This window comes from Natator depressus, chromosome 9, assembly GCF_965152275.1.
Source record: "Natator depressus isolate rNatDep1 chromosome 9, rNatDep2.hap1, whole genome shotgun sequence".
Classification (NCBI taxonomy): Eukaryota; Metazoa; Chordata; order Testudines; family Cheloniidae; genus Natator; species Natator depressus.
Genome location: NC_134242.1, coordinates 11,512,481 through 11,532,519, shown reverse-complemented (window position 1 = coordinate 11,532,519; position 20,039 = coordinate 11,512,481). Strand labels below are relative to the sequence as shown.

At 40.9% G+C, this 20,039-nt stretch overlaps 1 protein-coding gene across 8 annotated transcripts in view; it reads left to right on the top strand.

Annotated features, from left to right (window-relative positions):
• Positions 1-20,039, top strand: part of MFN1 (mitofusin 1) — a 59,212-nt gene that overhangs the window by 21,349 nt on the left and 17,824 nt on the right. For all 8 annotated transcript variants that reach the window (XM_074963532.1, XM_074963533.1, XM_074963530.1 and 5 more), the window contains 5 exons: positions 4,244-4,351; positions 5,004-5,157; positions 5,284-5,351; positions 17,425-17,546; positions 19,156-19,282. In XM_074963532.1, coding sequence (XP_074819633.1) covers positions 4,244-4,351; positions 5,004-5,157; positions 5,284-5,351; positions 17,425-17,546; positions 19,156-19,282 — 579 coding nt within the window. The remainder of the gene's footprint in view (positions 1-4,243; positions 4,352-5,003; positions 5,158-5,283; positions 5,352-17,424; positions 17,547-19,155; positions 19,283-20,039) is intronic.

Here is a 20,039-nt window from a genome sequence, read left to right as displayed (position 1 = left end):
CAGCACCCATACACTAAACCTGACCGAAAGAGGTGTGGAGTAAACCTGCATCTGTGTGAAATTCTGTATGTTCCCAGCACTGAAGAGGGGGTAAATTTTCCTCATAAGAATACATGTCATCAATTTATCTAACCTGTCTTTCTGAAGGACAGTGCTAGGAAGGCAAGGTTTCTCTTCTCCTTACTACTACCCTGGTGGCTATTAATGAAATAAAGAAATGAATTCAAAAAGAAAATCTTCCCCAGCATTCCAGTAGGTTGGAATAACTGAATGGGAATCTGAAGAGAGCAAAAGCTGATCTTAAAAACACTGGATTCTATTTTCTGAGTTCAAGCCATGGAGACTTCTTTGCAAATGAGGTTTTCTGACAAAAGAGGTATCTTCTGACATCATCTAACGGAGAGAGAGGATTTGGTAGAATTGTGGCTTCACTATCTCATCCTCTTGCAGGACATGTTGGCTTTTCGTACGGAGGGAGACTAGAAATCATTAATCTCAATGTTCTCTGGGTTTAAAAAAGTTGTTGGATTTTTGTCAAGAATCCATTACCACTTAGAAATATGGAAACAATGAGGACCTGTGTGCTTGGTAATGAAGTAACAAAGGCCAAAGTTGATTTGGTTCTCTCATTAATTCAGGAAAATAGCTTCTTTTTTAATGGTCAGACTGGGATTGTAAACATGTATGGGCTGTAAATCTGCAGGAAAATTCTTGTTAATTTTGTGTTTGATTTTTAGCATCCTGGGCTAATAAGCAATTTTGTGCTTATTTAATATGATTTTGCTGAATAATGTTTTTCAACCAGGCACAGAAGAAAAATATTAAACTTATAATTGGGTCATTGTCCTACAGCTTGTCTGTGTGTAAAACTCATGTGATCTTTGAGTTACCACACACATAATTCCTCATTATTAATGAGCGCAGCACATATGTAATGGGGTCTGAAGATAATTTGCAGTGGAAGCTTATTTCAGTTGGAAGAGGCGATTTTTTTTTTTTTTTAAACAAAATATTTTTAGTAGTGATCTAGATATTTTTATCCCAATACAGAATTTTCATAAAATCTTGGTTTATATCCCATTTTCTTTAGGAATAAAACTTCCTATCCTGTTTACATTTTTGTTAGCGTGGCAGGTGCAATGAGATGAAAGACTTTGTTAAATGAATTTTAATTGTTCTAATGTGTTCAAATATCTTGCCTCACCAAGTGTGGCAATTGCTGACTTTTTTTGCCCCCCACTTGCACACCCCTCCTGTTCAAATGGAGAATGCAGTTACATAATATTCCTGTCCTTGTGTGTGCATTATCTTCACTTGATACAATTATAGTACGTGGAGGAATAGTTTTGTTTAGTGGCCTGCTAAAAAAACCAATGGAGGGACCACAAAACTTTTTTTGGTATAGCTCCCTCCTAAGGGAGGAGCCTTACTGAATGGGGGAGGCAACCTAGTGACATCATGTGGAAAAAGCTGAAGTACTAAATGCTTTTTTTGCCTTGGTCTTCACAGACAAAGTCAGCTCCCAGACTGCTGCGCTGGGCAGCACAGCACCTGGGGAGCAGGTGAGCAGCCCTCAGTGGTGAATGAACAGGTTAAGGACTATTTAGAAAAGCTAGACATGCATAAGTCCATGGGGCTGGAGCTAATGCATCCAAGAGTGCTGAGGGAGTTAGCTGATGTGATTGCAGAGCCATTGGCCTTTATCTTTGAAAACTCATGGGGATCGGGGGAGGTTCTGGACAATTGGAAAAAGGCAAATGTAATGTCCATCTTTAAAAAAGTGAAGGAGGAGGATCTGGGGAACTACAGACCGGTCAGCCTCATCTCAGTCCCTGGGAAAATCATGGAGCCAGGTCTTCAAGGAATCCATTTTGAAGCACTTGGAGGAGAAGAAGGTGATCAGGAACAGTCAACATGGATTCACCAAGGGCCAGTCATGCCTGACCAAGCTGATTGCTTTCTGTGATGAGATAACTGGCTCTGTGGATGTGGGGAAAGTGGTGGACGTGATATATCTTGACTTTAGCAAAGCTTTTTATACGGTCTCCCACAGTATTCTTGACAGCAAGTTAAAGAAGTATGGATTGGATGAATGGACTATAAGGTGGATAGAAAGCTGGCTAGATCATCGGGCTCAATGGGTAGTGATCAACAGCTCAATGTCTAGTTGGCAACCGGTATCAAGCGGAGTGCTCCTGGCGTCGGTCCTGGGGCCAGTTTTGTTCAGCATCTTCATTAATGATCTGGATGATGGGATGGCATGCACCTTCAACAAGTTCACGGGTGACATTAAGCTGTGGGGAGAGGTAGATACACTGGAGGGTAGGGATAGGGTCTAGAGTGATTTAAACAAATTGGAGGATTGGGCCAAAAGAAATCTGATGAGGCTCAACAAGGACAAGTGCAGAGTCCTGCATTTAGGATAGAAGAATCCCATGCACTGCTACTGGCTGGGGACTGACGGGCTAAGCGGCAGTTCTGCAGAAAAGGACCTGGGGATTACAGTGGACGAGAAGCTGGATATAAGTTAACAGTGTGCCCTTGTTGCCAAGAAGGCTAACAGCATAATGGGCTGCGTTAGTAGGAGCATTGCCAGCAGATCGAGGGAAGTGATTATTCCCCTCGATTTGGCACTGTTGAGGCCACATCTGGAGTATTGCGTCCAGTTTTGGGCCCCCCACTACAGAAAGGATGTGGACAAATTGGAGAGAGTCTAGCGGTGGGCAATGAAAATGATTAGGGGGCTGGGGCACGTGACTTATGAGGAGAGGCTGAGGGACCTGGGGTTATTTAGTCTGCAGAAGAGAAGAGTGAGGGGGGATTTGATAGCAGCCTTCAACTACCTGAAGGGGGGTTCCAAAGAAGTTGGGAGCTAGGCTGTTCAGTGGTGGCAGATGACAGTACAAGAAGCAATGGTCTCAAGTTGCAATGAGGGAGGTTGAGGTTGGATATTAGGAAACACTATTTCACTAAGAGGGTGGTGAAGCACTGGAATGGGTTACCTAGGGAGGTGGTGGAATCTCCAACCTTATTGGTTTTTAAGGCCCGGCTTGACAAAGCCCTGACTGGGATGATTTAGTTGGGGTTAGTCCTGCTTTGAGCAGGAAGTTGGACTAGATGACCTCCTGAGGTCTCTTCCAACCCATATCTTCTATGATTCTATGAAATCGAAGGCCACTGGGTTCTGTTGGAAGGAGTTCTTATTGTTGGAATAGGTGCCTTATTTGCAGATTTACAATTTCTTATTGGATCATAGCAATTTAAGTATTTCAAATGTTTTATCTAAGGCCTGGTCTACACTGGGGCTAGGCTGGCATAGCTACGGTGCTTAGAAGCACTGTAGCTACGTCAGCCTAACACCCAGTGTAGATGCAGCAAGGACAACAGAGGAATGCTTCTGTCAAACAAGCTACCATCGCTCAAGAGGGTGGAGTTCATATAGAGATGGAGAATTCTTTCTATCACTGTAGGAAGCATTTACACTATGGCACTACATACTCACATAACTAAGGGGCCATAGATGTGCTGCTGTAGCACCCATAGTGTAGACATGGCTTAATAGTGTAGTCGGTGTTCTGTTTAAGACACTGAAGAGACACTGAAGATGGCCAGGTGATCTTTCACTCTTCAGCTGTGCTAACTGATGGTCACTCTGTTCTGATTATTTCATTATGACTGTTGAAAAGTAGCAGGGGCTTGCAAGATAACTTGAAGATGTTTGCAAGCATGTGCACATATTATTCAGTGTCCCATAGAAAACTCAGCAGTTATTCAGGAGGTTCAAGTCAAGTTTTCAGTGGTTCGTCATGCCCCCTGAACAGAATGTTGCTTACTTGTATTCCACTGGAGAATATAGTTTGATATGAACAGTGGTTCTGGATGTAGCATCGGAATTCTGCTGGATGTGCAAGAGTAAAAGGACAGTTCAAATAAGGAAGACCTTGCCTTTTTAAATTATGAAGTAGTTTTACCTTATGTCTGTTTTTCAGAGAAGAATTAGTGCCACTCTTTATAGCTTGTGAAACTCTTGGATTAGATTTTATTGTTGGTACAATATGAATATAATTCATGATTTTTGGACAAATATAAAATGCTAAATTTTAAGGAAGCAGAAAGCGTCAAAGTATTTTTTTTAACAGCTGTAAGTTAAACCAAGAAAGTAACAAGTGGATAATCCAGAATCTATCATCTTCAAAAGATGGCGTTATTCTTTGTTTTTGTTTTTTCTTTCCTCAATTCTTAGGAAAAGCACTTTTTTCACAAAGTAAATGAACGACTTTCCAAGCCAAACATCTTCATCCTGAATAATCGCTGGGATGCATCTGCATCAGAGCCTGAATATATGGAAGATGTGAGTTACTTTTTCATCCTTTGGTAATAACAAATGTCAGATAACTATAGCAGAAACAATGGCTTGTTTAAACTATAGGCGAAAATATTGCCAAACATGTAAATGTGTGCTTATGTGTCTAGATACTATGGGAATAGGCACATTATAATGCATAAAACAAATCAGGGGATGGAGCGTGTTCAGTGTTGTAAAGAAAAATTGAGGGAGGATGTGTGATCAGAATGCAAAAGCATTTTACCACCTGCTTCAAATGTAATTACCAAACTAAAACCTTCATTCAGTGGTGGCTTTTTAAAATAACTTTCAAGATTTTTTTTTTAAATCCTCATTTCCACACGTAACTGACATGCAATATATCATACTCTGTTTTTGGGTAATAAAGCAATTGTTATTTCAGTACCTCTGAGTGCATCAGCTTTTGGTTGAGTGCTCAAAAAATTCTTCTTGGCAGGTGGGGAAATCCAAAATGGCTAATTAGGAGCAGCTGCTGCCTCTTTAGAACTAGAGGGAATCTTATTACATGAGGGTTTTTCAGGGCTTCTGGGATCAGTGGGATTATTTATTGCTCTAAGGTTTTGATTTCTCTTTCTCAGAAATGTTTGTTTGCAATTTGACTGGCTTTTTTAATCCCCTTTTCTGCCTCGTCTTACAGGTGCGCAGGCAGCACATGGAGCGCTGTCTGACCTTCCTAGTCGATGAGCTCAAAGTCGTTGATCTCTCAGAAGCACAGAACCGCATCTTTTTTGTTTCAGCCAAGGAAGTTCTTAGTGCTAGAAAGCAGAAGGCCCAAGGGATGCCAGAGAGTGGTACGTATTGAACCCTACATCCCCTTCATGTGTATATAAAATGTCTGAGTTTAGTTTAGGAGTTAAAATACAGTAACTTACTGTGAGATTTTATGATCTACCTTAAATCTATATTATGCTTTGCAGGTGGTGCACTTGCTGAAGGATTTCAGACAAGATTTCAGGAATTCCAGAATTTTGAGCAAATATTTGAGGTAGATGTCGTGGGCTTTTTAAGACCGTATGTTTTCAGAACGTTGTGGAGCCAAGGTGACTTTGTTCCCTTCTTGGCTACATTTCATTGCATATCATAAACACATGCACACAGTGCCAGTCTTGAGCTAACTTGGGGTCTCAGTCATCCTTGCTCACATTAAGTAGTATGTACTTGCTTGAATAGGTATTACTCTGTGAGGAAGGGTGGCAGAATCGGGCTCTTCATTTTTATAGAAGAGCTTAACACCAGTACAACTTGTAATCTGTAAAGATACCAATAGGTATTACTCATCAGTTACTGTACCAAAATCTTATATGATGTGAAAACATGCAAACAGTATAGTTAAGCTTTCAATATTTTAGAGCCAATATGCCCTGCTTTCTATATTTTGTACTCTCAACCTTGACATTCCAGACTTACTCTCTTGTGACTGCAGACCGTTTTTTCATTTACAGTGGGGGGGGGGGGGGGGGAAGGAAGTTGTTCTGACTTCTAAGCAGTTTTGAGCCCTTGATTGTACATAGCTATTTTAGAACTTTTTGCTGTTTGTATCAGAAACTATTTCATGGCTGCAGCATTGAACACTTAATCACATCCTTAAAGCTGGGGCATTGGAATTGCAGCACCTACCTACAACCCAGCACTGAAACATTTAGCAGTATTTTTGTGTACTTGCTGCTCCCACAGAAATAAACATTATCCGTTCAGCTCTATCCATTCTTGAGGCTGATGCTCTCTTCAGAAGCAGGATTCTAAACTAGATGGACCATTGGCTGGTTCCAGTATGATGATATCTATCTATTCTACTGAACTTGGACAATTCTTCTGTTAAAATGCCATTCCTAGAGATTTCAATCTGTTGGATCACCAGGATCACTCCTTATTTTAAATGGCGCATGTTAGCATCTCATTGTGTTCAGTTAACATCATAAGCCTAGAATGGTATGGATGTAGTTAGATTCAGCAAATACTATGAATCTACCTATGCACTCCACAACATAGCTTGTGTTCTCTATATATAAGAGAAATCAAAATGCATTTAGAAAGTCTCTCACTCTCATGTTACAAACAAACGCTTGATCTGAGCTGAATCAAACTGTCTAATAATATGAATACAACAAAACTGTGCCTAAAAGAAGAGCTTGATTTAATCCCACCAATCAAGGAAATGCCAGGCAAAGTCTTAAACATGATCATTAACTTCCTTGCTGTGTTAAATGACTGAGTTCTTGGAACAGTGACGGATTGTACTGTGTATGCCAGAGTGCCTAGGGTCACTGGAGCAGTTTAAGAATAAAGTATGAAGTGTGAAATTTCTTATCATTTTACTACAGGTTCTAACAAAATGTGGATTATGTTTTGTTTGTAATTATTTTCATTGTTTTAATACAATAGCAGTTAAGATTGAGTAAAGTTTTCAGAAGTGCCTAAGTCCTATTGGCTCATAATGGGACTTAGGCCCCTAAACCATTTAAGGGCTTTTGAAAATTTTAATATATAACACACACTATGTTAAAAGAACATTAAGGTTGCAAAGGCAGGCAGAATTTAGGGAACTCAGAAGTTAGGAAATGCTAGAATTAAAGGTTGCACATCATCAAGCATACATGTCTTCTGAGGACCGTTGAGCCAGCTAGAGTGACCAGGGATGGTAGCGTTGCACCGGGCAGCATATAGTGAAGTTCCCAGGTCAGGCTCAATCCTGCAAATCTCTGGGACAACTGCATTGACGGCGTCAGGTCAGGGTGTGAACTCCTTTGCCCATCAATGGAGAGTTTGATAGCATGGTATGCTGGGGTGTTTTTGTCCATCCTGATGTCATGGACAAAGAGTGTGCAACACTGCTTTTTAATATGAGTGATTGAAGAAAGGCCATATCACTCTGCGATTGACAGCCCAAATTCAAATCACTTTATGCTCAGGATTTGGTGCTGAGAGCTCAGATGGAATCCCCCTAACCAGTCCTAGTCTGCCCTTAAGAGGGTCCAGATTTCTGACCCATAGAGTAATACAGATACTACATCGGTTTGATAGAGTCTGAACTTTGTCTCAGCACAGACATTTTTGTGTCCATAAGCAAAACATGGACTTCATGGTAGAGGTGGCAAGACTTATTTGTCAAAGAATGCCCAGTTTGAACTTTGCAGCCTATGTAGATGAGTTTGTCAACGCTCTTCACGATACTAGACTCCATCTGCACCATGGATTTTGGTGATTCAGCTCCGAGGTTCTTCTGCCATGAGACATTTAACCCCCATATTGCAGGCGGGGTCTTGGAGACCCTGAAGGGCAGGGCTGAAAATTCTCTGACATGTATACAAGTAAGGCAGTGTCTTCAGCATATTCTTGGTCAGTGAACACTTTTTGACCAACCTTGATTCTGAATTGTGGAGCAGCAAATCCTACTATCCAGTGGATAGCTCAACAGAATAGTGCTGGGGAGAGTATATCTGTGCTGTACACCTAAGGTTGTGTAGAAACGTGATAAAAGCAGTGAATCAATGCACACACTATCAATGTGAGGATCACTTCCAAATTTAGCAGAACAGAATCATAGGTAGGGCCCTACCAATTTCACAGCAATGAAAAACGTGTCACAGATCATGAAATAAGCCCTCCTCTTGAAATCTGATCTTCCCCATGCTGCTGGGAGCACCTCAGCCAGGGACTCCTAACTGCTAGTACTGGCGGGACTGGAGAGGGACAGGACGTATTCTTGCCTGCACGTCCACTCTTGGGAGGAGATCAGACCCACCTCCAGGAACCTCCTGTGTCTGCAGGAAGCTCAGTGGCTGCCACCTTCAGAGCCAAGCTCTGAAGGCAGCACAGAAGTGAGGGTGGTAATCCCACAACCCCCCCCACACACAACCCGCTTGTGACCCACCCACAGTTAGAATACCCTGCAATTTCAGATGTAAATATCTGAAAATGTGAAATTGACTAATTTTCAAATTTTATGGCCATGAAATTGACCAGAATGGACTGTGAATTTTGTGGGACTCTAATCATAGGACTGGAAGGGACCTCAAGAGGTCATCTAGTCCAGTTCCCTATGCTCATGACAGGACTAAATATCTAGACCATTCCTGACAGATGTTTGTCTAACCTGTTCTTAAAAATCTCCGATGCTGGAGATTCCACAACCTCCCAGGCAATTTATTCCAGTGCTTAACCACTCTGACAGTTAGGAAGTTTTTTCCTAATGTCCAACCTAAACCACCTTTTTTTCAATTTAAGCCCATTGCTTATTATCCTATCCTCAGAAGTTAAGGAGAACAATTTTTCTGCCTCCTTGTAAAAACCTTTGATGTACTTGAAAACTGTTATCATGTCCCCTCTCAGTCTTCTCTTCTCCAAACTAAACAATCCCAATTTTTTCAATCTTCCCTAAAAGGTCATGTTTTTCTAGTCCTGTAATCATTTTTGTTGCTGTTCTCTGGACTTTCTCCAGTTTTTCCATATCTTTCCTGAAATATGGTGCCCAGAACTGGACACAGTACTCCAATTGAGGCCTGATCAGTGTAAAGTAGAGCAGAAGAATTACTTCATGTCTTGCTTACAACAAACCTGCTAATATATCCCAGAATGTTTGCTTTTTTTGCAGCAGTGTTACGCTATTAACTCATATTTAGCTTTTGATCCACTCTGACCCGCAGATCCCTTTCTGCAGTACTCCTTCACAGGCAACTGTTTCCCATTTTGTATGTGTGCAACTGATTGTTCCTTCCTAAGTGGAGTACTTTGCATTTGTTCTTATTGAATGTCATCCTATTTACTTCAGACCATTTCTCCAGTTTGTCCAGATCATTTTGAATTTTAATTCTGTCCCCCAAAGCACTTGCGATCCCTCCCATCTTGATATCATCCGCAAACATCTGAAGTGCCAGTTCTTTTCAGTGTGAGCCAAAGTGCTGACCTATTGACCAAATCAGAAGTTGCTTTGATATCGATTATATGTCACATGAAACAGACGGTTAAATTTTCAGTGCAGCTCAGCCAGAGGGTAAGGACCTTATCTATTGTTGACTGCCCAACAGTGAAACCTGATTGCTGTGGATGACGATGTATGTTAAGGAGCAGCTGCATCCTACTAAACAGAACAAGTGAAAACCTTTCCTGGGACCGATAACCATGAGATCGGCCTGTAGTTGCCACGCTCTGCGAGATCTTTTTCCCTTGCACAGGACAATATGATGCTCTCTTTCCGTTCTGTTGGTACTTTGCCTGATGCACATGCTTTTAATAACAATTTATGCAGGTTAATGCTCACTGGTTCCAAGGCACCTTTGAGCAGCCCGGGTGGAATACCATCAGGTCCAGCAGCATATCCATTCTGTAATTTTGGGATGGCCTTTCTTTCTTCCTGATTAACAGAAGATCAGTGTTTGTCTCCAGGTCTGCAGGTGTGTGGTTTGCCAGGTTGTGTAGCTCTTGGCAGTCATCAGCAGATCAAGGGTTCAAAGGATGGCTCAGAAGGAAAGCCATCTGACTTTGTGATGGGGATTTTAGAAGGCTGTTTATGGCCTCCAGCCAAGTGTGTGATGGCTCTGTAGGCAGGATGCAGGTTGTTGTACTTTAGGCCATAATCTGATTCCTCAGCCAGGGAGTTGTAGATGTCATGGTCATGTTTTTCAGTAGCCCAGAAAATGCCTTTCAGTCATTTTACATTCTTGGACATTTCCCTGCTTGCCTCTTCTTCTGCCTTTTTTGATAATATATCAAAGGCCTCTTCAGAAATCCAAGGTTTCTTGTGAACTGTCTGAAGCTGATTGTGTCTGTGGAGGGATGTGATACTCCAAGCGATCTCCACATCTTCTGAGAGTCTGTCGAGGTTACATATGTGATCAGTGACATCCTGTGTGGATTTCACAGCTTCAACAGGATCTTCAGATAGACACTAGACATTGTACTGTTGGACATCTGGCTTGCAAGGAGTTGGAAAATGCAATGAGAGCACAGCAACAGCTAGTCTATGATTTGAGGTTTATGGTGTTCTAGCACCACTGGACTCAGTGAAATTTCATTATGGAGCAATTTCTGATGAGGGTGTGGTCAGTTTCTCTCATGGTATGCCCAGTGATGGTTTTTAAGATGCCTGCACTAGGAGTCCATAACTGCTAAGCTCTCAGTGGCATAAAACGCCAAAAAGCTGGGTGATGATATCATTTGGGAAGTCCAAACTGAAGGATCCTCTCACAGTTTCATACCCAGTTTGATTGCCCCCAGTCCCGGCATCAAAATTTCTGAGTGCTAGTCATGTGGCAGAGCTGACTGGATTTTTGCTGCTAGCTGTTGATAGAATGCGTCATTTTTCATAGGTGATGCATCTTCTGTTGGTGTGTAGGGCACAACAACAGATAAGTGTCCATAATGATGTCAGAGCCAAGCATTGAGATATGATGTGCCATGTGGTTAAAGTCTGTGCTAGAAGTTGTTTAATAACAAGTGCCACACCTTGAGTTCAGTGTGGACCACCAGAGAGGAGGCAGGTTGCTCCTTCCACAGTAGCTTGATGATTTTGTGACAGGTGATGCTTTTGATGCTGGTGATTATAATCTTGTAGCAGATGAGTGCTTTGACAAGAGCTGTCCTGTATCCAGTGCCATTCACTGTTAACACATTCCATGTGCCTCTAAGGTCTCATTTGGACTTCCAGGAAGTTGGGGAACCTTTAAATCTGGCATTTCTTAACTTAGTAACCTTTATGTTCTTTTAACATAGTTTTGTGTGTTTGTGTGCGTGTGCATGCAATTTCTTTGCTTTTGGAAAAACGCATACTGGAAAAAATAAATTCCGTCATGTGGAATCATACTGATGCCCCCATATTGAAGCTTTACACCCACTGCAAAACCTCTGCTACATGAGCTAAGGGAGTGAGTAACTCATAGCAGTAGTAGGTTGTCATCTTCTCTGTGGACCAGCATCTAGATGGGAATGTGACAGTTTGCCAGTGTGTTTCATAGATATGTGCTGATGAGGAATAACAAAAACTTGAGAATCTTGTATTCCATTCCAGGCTTTGAAGGGTTGTGTACTCTAGTGCGCACAGACTCTTCTGTATGTTCCCCTCAAACTCTATGTTCCCTTCTACCCTGTCCCGTCTCTTCCCCATCCCTGATTCCTTGTTTCAGTCCTATTCTCCTCACCTAGTCACTCCCAGTCTCCACGCCTCAGTCTTTTCATTCAATCTCCTTGCCCAGTCAGTCCTAGTCTCCTCTTCTGGTATCTCAATTCCAGTCTCCCCCATTAGCTCCCAGGCATTCCTTCTTTTCCCCCGGATTCCCATGGCTCGTCATTTGATTTGCATCTCTTCCCCTGGCCTCCAGTCACTCACCCACATACCCTGTCCCCTGGACTACCAGCTTCTTTGTCCCAGTTTCTTTACCCAGCCAGTTCAGTTCTCCCATCTCCCAGTCTCCTTGTCTCACTCTACTCCCTTCCCCCTAGATCCAGTTCTTATCTGTTCTGCATTCAGATCAGGTAGCTTTCTTCTCCACACTCCACACTTGGTTCAGCAGGGGAGGCATTGAGAGCACATGCAAGACAGTTACCCTGCTTTCAGGGCTGATGCCTAGCCCCAGCACACAAGAACGCAGAGCTGCAATTGCAGGGAAAGCAGTTCCATGCAGACAAAATCCATGCAGCTATCTTTGGGAAATTCAGAAATGAAGCTCTAGCTAGTGTCTAATGAGCATGTGCGAACTGCCGATTTTTTTCAAAGGGTTATCACTTGCCTGATTTGGGGAGATTTCACAAGGATGGTGAAGGCACATCTCAGACACAAAGTGCACCCCACTGACAAATATCTAGTACCTACTGCAAAGCATGGGGACGCTAGAACGTCTCAAAAAAGGTTGGCACAATTTTTTAGCATGGGCAGAACAATATATTTTCCTCAGACCTTATTCTTGGAAACAAGTGAATTGTTTTGGTTGAATTTTTCCCAGAAAATTCAGCCTGAGGCAGACACCCAGCATGAGAAAATTCAACCTGAACAATTAGTTTTGTATAGTTTTAAGTAGTTGAAAATATAGCCCAACGTTCCCATTATAAGACCATTTTAGTAATAGGCAGCATTTGTTGCCTGATCTATTCACTTTGTATTGGTTATTTAAGAATTCCCAGTTTAGCAAATTAACATTCTGAGGTTTGACCAGGTTCCAGTTCCAAGACGAGGCCAACAATTGTTAGAATTATGGTTAAATTGGAAGCACCCATGTGCATGTTTGCAACAGTCACACTGAAGAAAAAAGTTCTGAGCTTTCAGTAGTTTTATTAACAAGGTTATTAAACACAAATGTTGTGATCCAAACAAGAATGCAACAGTAATGCAATATTAACTTTACATCCCATGTCATTTCATATGCATACTCACACAACCCTTGCAAAGACCTAAGGGAAGGGAGACAGGTGGTCATCGATGAGGATCCCATTCTATCTCGGCCATGCTAAACGATTCCACTGGTCAGGGTCTCAATGGTTTAGGCTATGGTTAGCTTTGCTATGGCTGCCATGAATATTCATAAATGTTTGGCCTCCTTTGCCTGTAACTAACTTCCTCACCCTAATAATGTTGGTGTCTCCTTATTCTATATTCTTATACTAATTATCTATCTGGAATGTAATGGGATGTGCGTAAATCCCTACGTTTTCAATTTAAACCGATTTTTACTGAAAAAATCCTGGATTTTACAAAAAGTATTCTTTTTTTTTTCTGATTTTCACCCTATTTTTTATCATTCAAATATATAAAAAATAACTTGTTTTATTAAGAAAATATAATACATTGCATGACATATATGTATTACAATAATACATTAGTATGTGTATATATGCAAACTGCCTGTTGAAGTAAGGCTATGTATTAGTCTAGAAGATACAATAAACAGGCACACATGCAAGCTCTGAAGTGTGTACACATTTGAACGTACTGATGAATTTCACGCCTACCATGTACACATTTCAAGTTGTTAGCAGATAACAGTTTAAAGATCTGATACACTAAAATGGGAAGAAAACAAAAATATGTATCAGAATACGTTTCAGAACACAAGGAAGTATTCAAATGTTTAAAAAAAACAAAAACAAGAGAAAAGGATGAAGTTGAGGGTATGTGCTGCAAATGGTGTGGCCTAATTATTAAATGTAAATATTTATAGGCTAATAGTTCTAAGTCTACAACAGTAAACTGTTGATTCAAATGAAAAAAATTTGGGGGGGGATTAGAGAGGTATTGTTTTCTTAAACTCAGAAATGTCATGTTTTGAGTTCTGTTTTAGTTCTGCAGCAAATCATATTGAATTTCATTCATCAAAGCATTAATCTACTGATTACTTCTTCCCCTGTCCTTCTGTCCACCAAAATAAACCTCGATATTTACCCAGAAAAATTAAGTGGTTTTTTCACTGACTTTCACCTGTTTTGGTGGTTGTAGTAATAAACACCAATATAAATTCCTGGGAAAAATTAAATAAAATAAAAACCAAAAATGAAGGTAGATAGGTAGATAGATAGATAGAGAGATATATACACACACACGTCAGTCAGTTACCAGAGCAATCCTGTGGTTAAGCATCAGTGTTCCTATCCTAAAATGCCCAAATGAGCATCCATTGATGTTTTGAAGTTATCTGTCAGCATTTTGTGCAGAATTTCAGCAGAATTGTTTATTGCAAAAAATTGTATCTTATACCATCTTATGATTTAGGGACACTGTTGATCAGCTTACCAATGCTAGCACTTAATAAGCCTATCTTATGCTAAATGCTTAAGCTCATTTCTTACAGGTTTGGGCCTGTAGGTTTCTTGCACTGCTGTCTTATACCTACGTTTTATCCTTATACTTAAAAACTGCCTTTATACCTCTAGTTTAACCTAGAGGTTACACACTACCCGCCTCACTTATAATATGTGCACACCCAAAATATATACACATACCGTGACAAGAGAAAAGCTAGTTGATGTGATCTTTAATCCATGAAGCCTTCAGTGGGCTAACTATGGGGGTTAGGGGTGTGTGTGTGTTTTCAGTCTCATGGAATGTGGAAGAGAGTTTAATTGTTTTCTCTGAGATTTTTATAATAGATTCTATTGAAATTATATTTTTGACACAGAGCATCAGCACTTAATGTGCTATGTCAAAAAGACACCCCTCATTCTTGGGTCACTGTTTGCCACACTGCTTCATGAAGTGGGTGAGGATGGGGGAGTTAATAACTCAAACATCCTTAATTAATACTCCATTGCAGAGTGCCCCTCTGATGCGATGCACAGTAAATGTATTGAGCTGTGCACTTAGAGGCAAATTAACCGGCTATACTTGAAGTGCAGTTTGAGGTAACTGTTCTGAGGTATATTAGGGAAGCACCGCAGCTTTTACCTTCCTTTTGATAAATGCATTTGTTTATAAACTTTAAAAGCAAACTTATTCCTCTCTCTCTCTCGTCTTTCCAGACATATAACTAATGCTTGTGTTTTTCCTAGTGCTTTAACTGGATTTTCTGATTGTGTAGTGAACGACTATAATCCCTTTATCTACTACCTACTAATATTTGAAAGATTCTCATCTTTCCTACATGTCTAGTCTAGCTCTAACAGTGTGCTGATAACTATGAACCTCTGGCTTTTCGTTGCTGATTTCTAGATCTGCTTCATCGAGGAACAAAGAGAACCTTTTACCCATTCTGTTTTTTTCCGTTTAGTGTTTTGTTTACATCTCGTCACAAACTATTATTCAGGGGTAGGTGAGAGCAAAATTTTCAAAGGCACACATGGCAATTAGGCACCCAACTCAATGGGAAAGTCAGTGGGAGTTAGGCACTTACTGCCAGTTGTACCTTTTAAAAATCTCCTTTATCATTAGCTATATCCAATAAAAGGAAACTAAATGCTTTAACTCTTACTCGTATTTCTAAAACACATGTACGATACTGATAGTGTTTGCTCAGTCTGTAAATTAAACATTAGCACAGCGTGACACCAGTTAGTTAAGTGGATAGTCTGCACTGTATGAAATGGCTTAATTTCAAAGTCTTTCTTATGGCCATAAATTCAGTTTGCCAAAACTGGTCATCTGTGTCTTTTTAGTTTGAGTTTCAGTAACGTCTGTTTTAATACAGCCAAATGTAAAGTCAAACCTCTAGGAACAAGCTCGTAGGCCTTGCGTACAGAATGGGAGACTATATCCTGGGAAGCAGTGACTCTGAAAAGGACTGGGAGGTCATAATGGATAATCAGCTGAACATGAGCTCCCTGATGTGAGGCCACATCTGGAGTATTGCATCCAGTTTTGGGCCCCCCACTACAGAAAGGATGTGGACAAATTGGAGAGAGTCTAGCGGTGGGCAATGAAAATGATTAGGGGGCTGGGGCACATGACTTATGAGGAGAGGCTGAGGGAACTGGGCTTGTTTATTCTGCAGAAGAGAAGAGTGAGGGGGGATTTGATAGCAGCCTTCAACTACCTGAAGGGGGGTTCCAAAGAAGTTGGGAGCTCAGCTGTTCTCAATGGTGGCCGATGAACAAGGAGCAATGGTCTCAAGTTGCAGTAGGGGAGGTTTAGGTTAAATATTAGGAAAAACTATTTCACTAGGAGGGTGGTGAAGCACTAGAATGTGTTACCTAGGGAGGTGGTGGAATCTCCAGCCTTACTGGTTTTTAAGGCCCAGCTTGACAAAGCCCTGGCTGGGATGATTTAGTTGGGGTTAGTTCTGCTTTGAGCAGGGGATTGGACTAGATGACCTCCTGAGGTCTCTTCCAACCCTAATCTTCTTCTATGATTCTAATGTGATGCTGTGGTCAAAAAAGTTGGTGTGGTCCTTGGATATATAAACAGGGTAATAACGAGTAAGAGCAGGGAAATTATGTTAAGTCTGAGTTTGACATTGGTGTGACCACCACTGGAATACTGTTTCCAGTTCTGGTGTCCACAATTCAAGGAGAATGTTGCTAAATTGGAGAGGGTTCAGAGAGGAGACACAAGAATGCTAAAGGATTGGAAAAGAGGCCTTCTTGTGAGGACCTTCATTCTGTCAACCTGTTTAGTTTAACAAAGAGATGGCTATGGAGTGACTTGTTCACAGTTTATAAGAAACTACATAGAGAACAAATATTTGATAATGAATTTGTCAGTGTAACTGACAAAGGTATAACAAGATGAAGTGGCTAGAAGTCGAAGCTAGATGAATTCAGACTGGAAACCAAGACAATTTTTTTAACAATGAGGGCAGTTAACCACTGGAACACTTACCAAGGGTTGTGAGGGATTCTCCATCACTGCCAATTTTTAAAACAAGATTCAGTGTTTTTCTAAAAGATGTGCACTAGTTCGAACAGGAATTTAATTCCAGGAAGATCAGTGGCCTGTGCAGAGCAGGAGGTTAGATTACATAATAACAGTGGTCCTTTCTGGCCTTATACTCTATTATTTCTAACCATTCAGTACCATTAGATTTAACACATGAATATTCAGCAGGAGGGGAAAATATTTTAAAGAATGCTTGCCAGCTGTTGCACCTTTCAAGTTAATACTTGTTTTGGAGTGCCCCATATGGTTGGCCAAATTGCATATTTGGCTGGTAGGCATGTCAATATCAACGTAAGTTTGCAATTGTGCAAAATCTTTTTGGGGTAAAAACGGTTAAACCCTGAAACTTTGAGAAAAGTTAATGAGACAGTTAAAGCCACCACCAACTAGTTAGTGCTATAAGAATCAGTGCTAAATATTCAGCACTACCAAAATGTGGAAAATTTTTGAGATGCTTAATACCATTGAGAAAGGAACAGATTTATCTTCATGCTTGTACATCAGATTTTCCTTTTATGATGTTTTTTTATTTACAAAAACAATTCACATTACTGTGGACGCTGTGGACTGAAGATACAGTCTTGCTGCTATAGAGCCATTTGAATTTTCAGTTCTGTGTCTTTGATTTCTGTACACTTCCTCCTTTCTTTTTTATTTTCCTTTGGGTTTAAGTTTGATGATAGCAGCAAGTGCTTTCTGACATTGAAATTCCTGAGAGCGTTGGTATGGAATTACAGTAATGTGTTGTGGCTTGGGCCCCTCGCAGGAGTGTATCTCGCAGTCAGCCGTGAAAACCAAGTTTGAACAGCACACTATCAGAGCTAAACAGATAATAGATACTGTGAAAAACATTATGGACGCCATAAATGTGGCAGCAGCAGAAAAAAGGTAGGAGTCTTTTGTTTTTGGTATATCCAGATCATAGAGAGAGAACCATTTCCATTGCATTAATTTCCCTGCACTAGTCTAGACTTTAAAGTTCACTTATCCCTACTGGCAAGAGGTGGATAGGGAATTTCTCTCACTGTTCAGTTTTAATACTGCTCACTGGCACCATTTCCTCATGTTTACTTGTTCTGTGTGAGGAGAAGCAAAACAGCTTTGAGGTGTCCAAGGATCACTGCGTTCATGTTGTTGCTTTCTTCATTGTTAACGGATTACAAAGGTGGCTAGTTGATCCTATGAGCTTGGTTTTTGAGTCTTTATTTTAGAACTGTAAGGAGTCTTTCTTGTTGTAACCACCATTTTAGAAGCAATACTGAGGCCTATCTCCTCTATAACGTACTGTAAAGGGAAGAGGGTGAATGAGCAGGAGTGTGTGAGGAAAAGTGACAGCCAGGCAGCTTGCGGGTGGTTAAAATATTGCTTTGGATGGATGGAGCTCATGTGAGCAATCTGGTCTATGTCACCTTTGCCCCTAGTAATATTTCTTTCCTCCTTTTGCGTATCTAATACTTTCACAATTGTATTGATTTTTTTTTTTTGCTTCTGAAACTGTCACATACTCTTCCCGCTTTGAGTAAAGAAATTTCTCCTAACTGCCCTTGATGCCTGGTCTTTTCTCACCTATAGTTAATGTGCTGTTGTATATTAACCTCTCCAGTTTACCTCCTTTCCATCTGTGCTCCTCAATAATGTACCCTCCAGTGGACTACTCAATCCCCCACTAAATCTCATACCCTTCCTGAATGCACCAGTTTCTGTTAGTTGTGCATTTACATCCTTAATCTGATGCATTTTGTCAGCTCTTAGATTAATTCTAAGAATGCCACTCTTGAAGTCCTTCTCTTAAATCTGTTGCTTTGTTTTCTAAATCTGTCCATCAAAACCAATGCTCTGCCACTCCCTAGATCATTTGAATCAACATGTGGCATGGCCACTGGCTGTTCAGCTTATGTAACTTCAGCCTTTAAACCATCCTCATTTGAGCTATGGGCCCAGCACTGCTTGGGAGAGTAATATGTGGCTCGGTTTTAGTGTTTTTTATTTTTCCTGGTCTTCAAGATGAGAAATACAGTTTCATTGTAAAGTAGCAATCAAATGGTGCCAGTGAGCAGTAATAGCGCAGTCTGGTCAGAGGAATTGTCTCCACTAATTTGTAGAGATAAGTTAAGACTTAGAGGGCCAGTTTCCCAAACAAGATTCTTTCTTTACCCTCCTTTCTTTTTCTTTAGTAAATTATAGATACCACAATTGGTACCCGAATTCCAAACGCACTCTTTGCAACAGAGATAGTGTATGAAAAGCTAACTGTAAGCAGTTATGTTAAGAAATAGCTGTAAACTTAATGTGTATTCTACTTGCATTCGACAAGTAGGACATTTGCTTATGTCAATTGATAGCTTTTGTCAGCCCAGTATGACTTCTGATTCATTTGACTGCTTAATAAACCCTCTTGTATTAATTGTTCATCCATGCTGGATTTATTAAGTTTCTTTGTACTATTATGTTTCTGGGAGAACTACTAGTGATGGTGATTTCTTTTCTGCTACCTTAGAGTTCATTCAATGGAAGAGCGAGAAGACCAGAAAGATAGGTTGGAATTTGTTCGAAACCAACTGAACATTTTAACAGAGGATATTAAGAGAAAAATCAAACAGGTTACTGAGGAAGTAGAGAACAAGGTGGGTTGCATACAAAGAGCAAATGTCTTAGATCCAAACAAGGAAGAGAATATTTTCTATCTTCAAATTCACAGTTTGGTGGCTCACCTGGTTTTCTTTGAGTAGTGTCAGATGTGCATGCATCCCATGCGCCTTCAGTTGGAGACTTTTACTAGCGGTGCCCATGTGGCTCATGCACACATCCTTCAGTTCCTTCTCAATTGCCTTGGCCGGAGAGAGCAGCTTAGCAGGTCCACCTTGAGTGTGCCTCATCCAACTAGAATTGTTTTCTTAGTACTGGTTTGGCTTAGTATAGTTGTTAGTTTAGTTTTACTAGTGAGAGGAGTGCCTTTTTTTCCTTTCTCCTCTCTTTGGGGAGACTTGCCTTCCTTGGGAGGCTATGCCCAGCTCTCTGGGTTTCAACATTGCATTACTTGCTGGGATACCATCCCAGTTAGCAATGGCCATTCCAAGTGTTTTTGTTGCTTTGAGAGTCACACATCCCACAGAAATGTAACTTCTGTTCAGCCCTTAGATCTAGGGCAAGGAAGAATTAGGAGAGCAAGCTCTCTTTGCCCTGCTTCAGAGCCAGATTGGGAGAATCCCTTGTACCTCAGTCTCTGGGCAGATCTAGTGCACCTTCTTCGATCTCTGCTCAATACCCCACAGAAAGGGGATGGTTCCAGAGACCTCCAGAGGTCCCAGAAAGTTTGCTCCAAAAAGACCTTGGTTTCCCACCAGGTCAATGGTCTCAGAATCATGGACCTCTCTGCCTGGT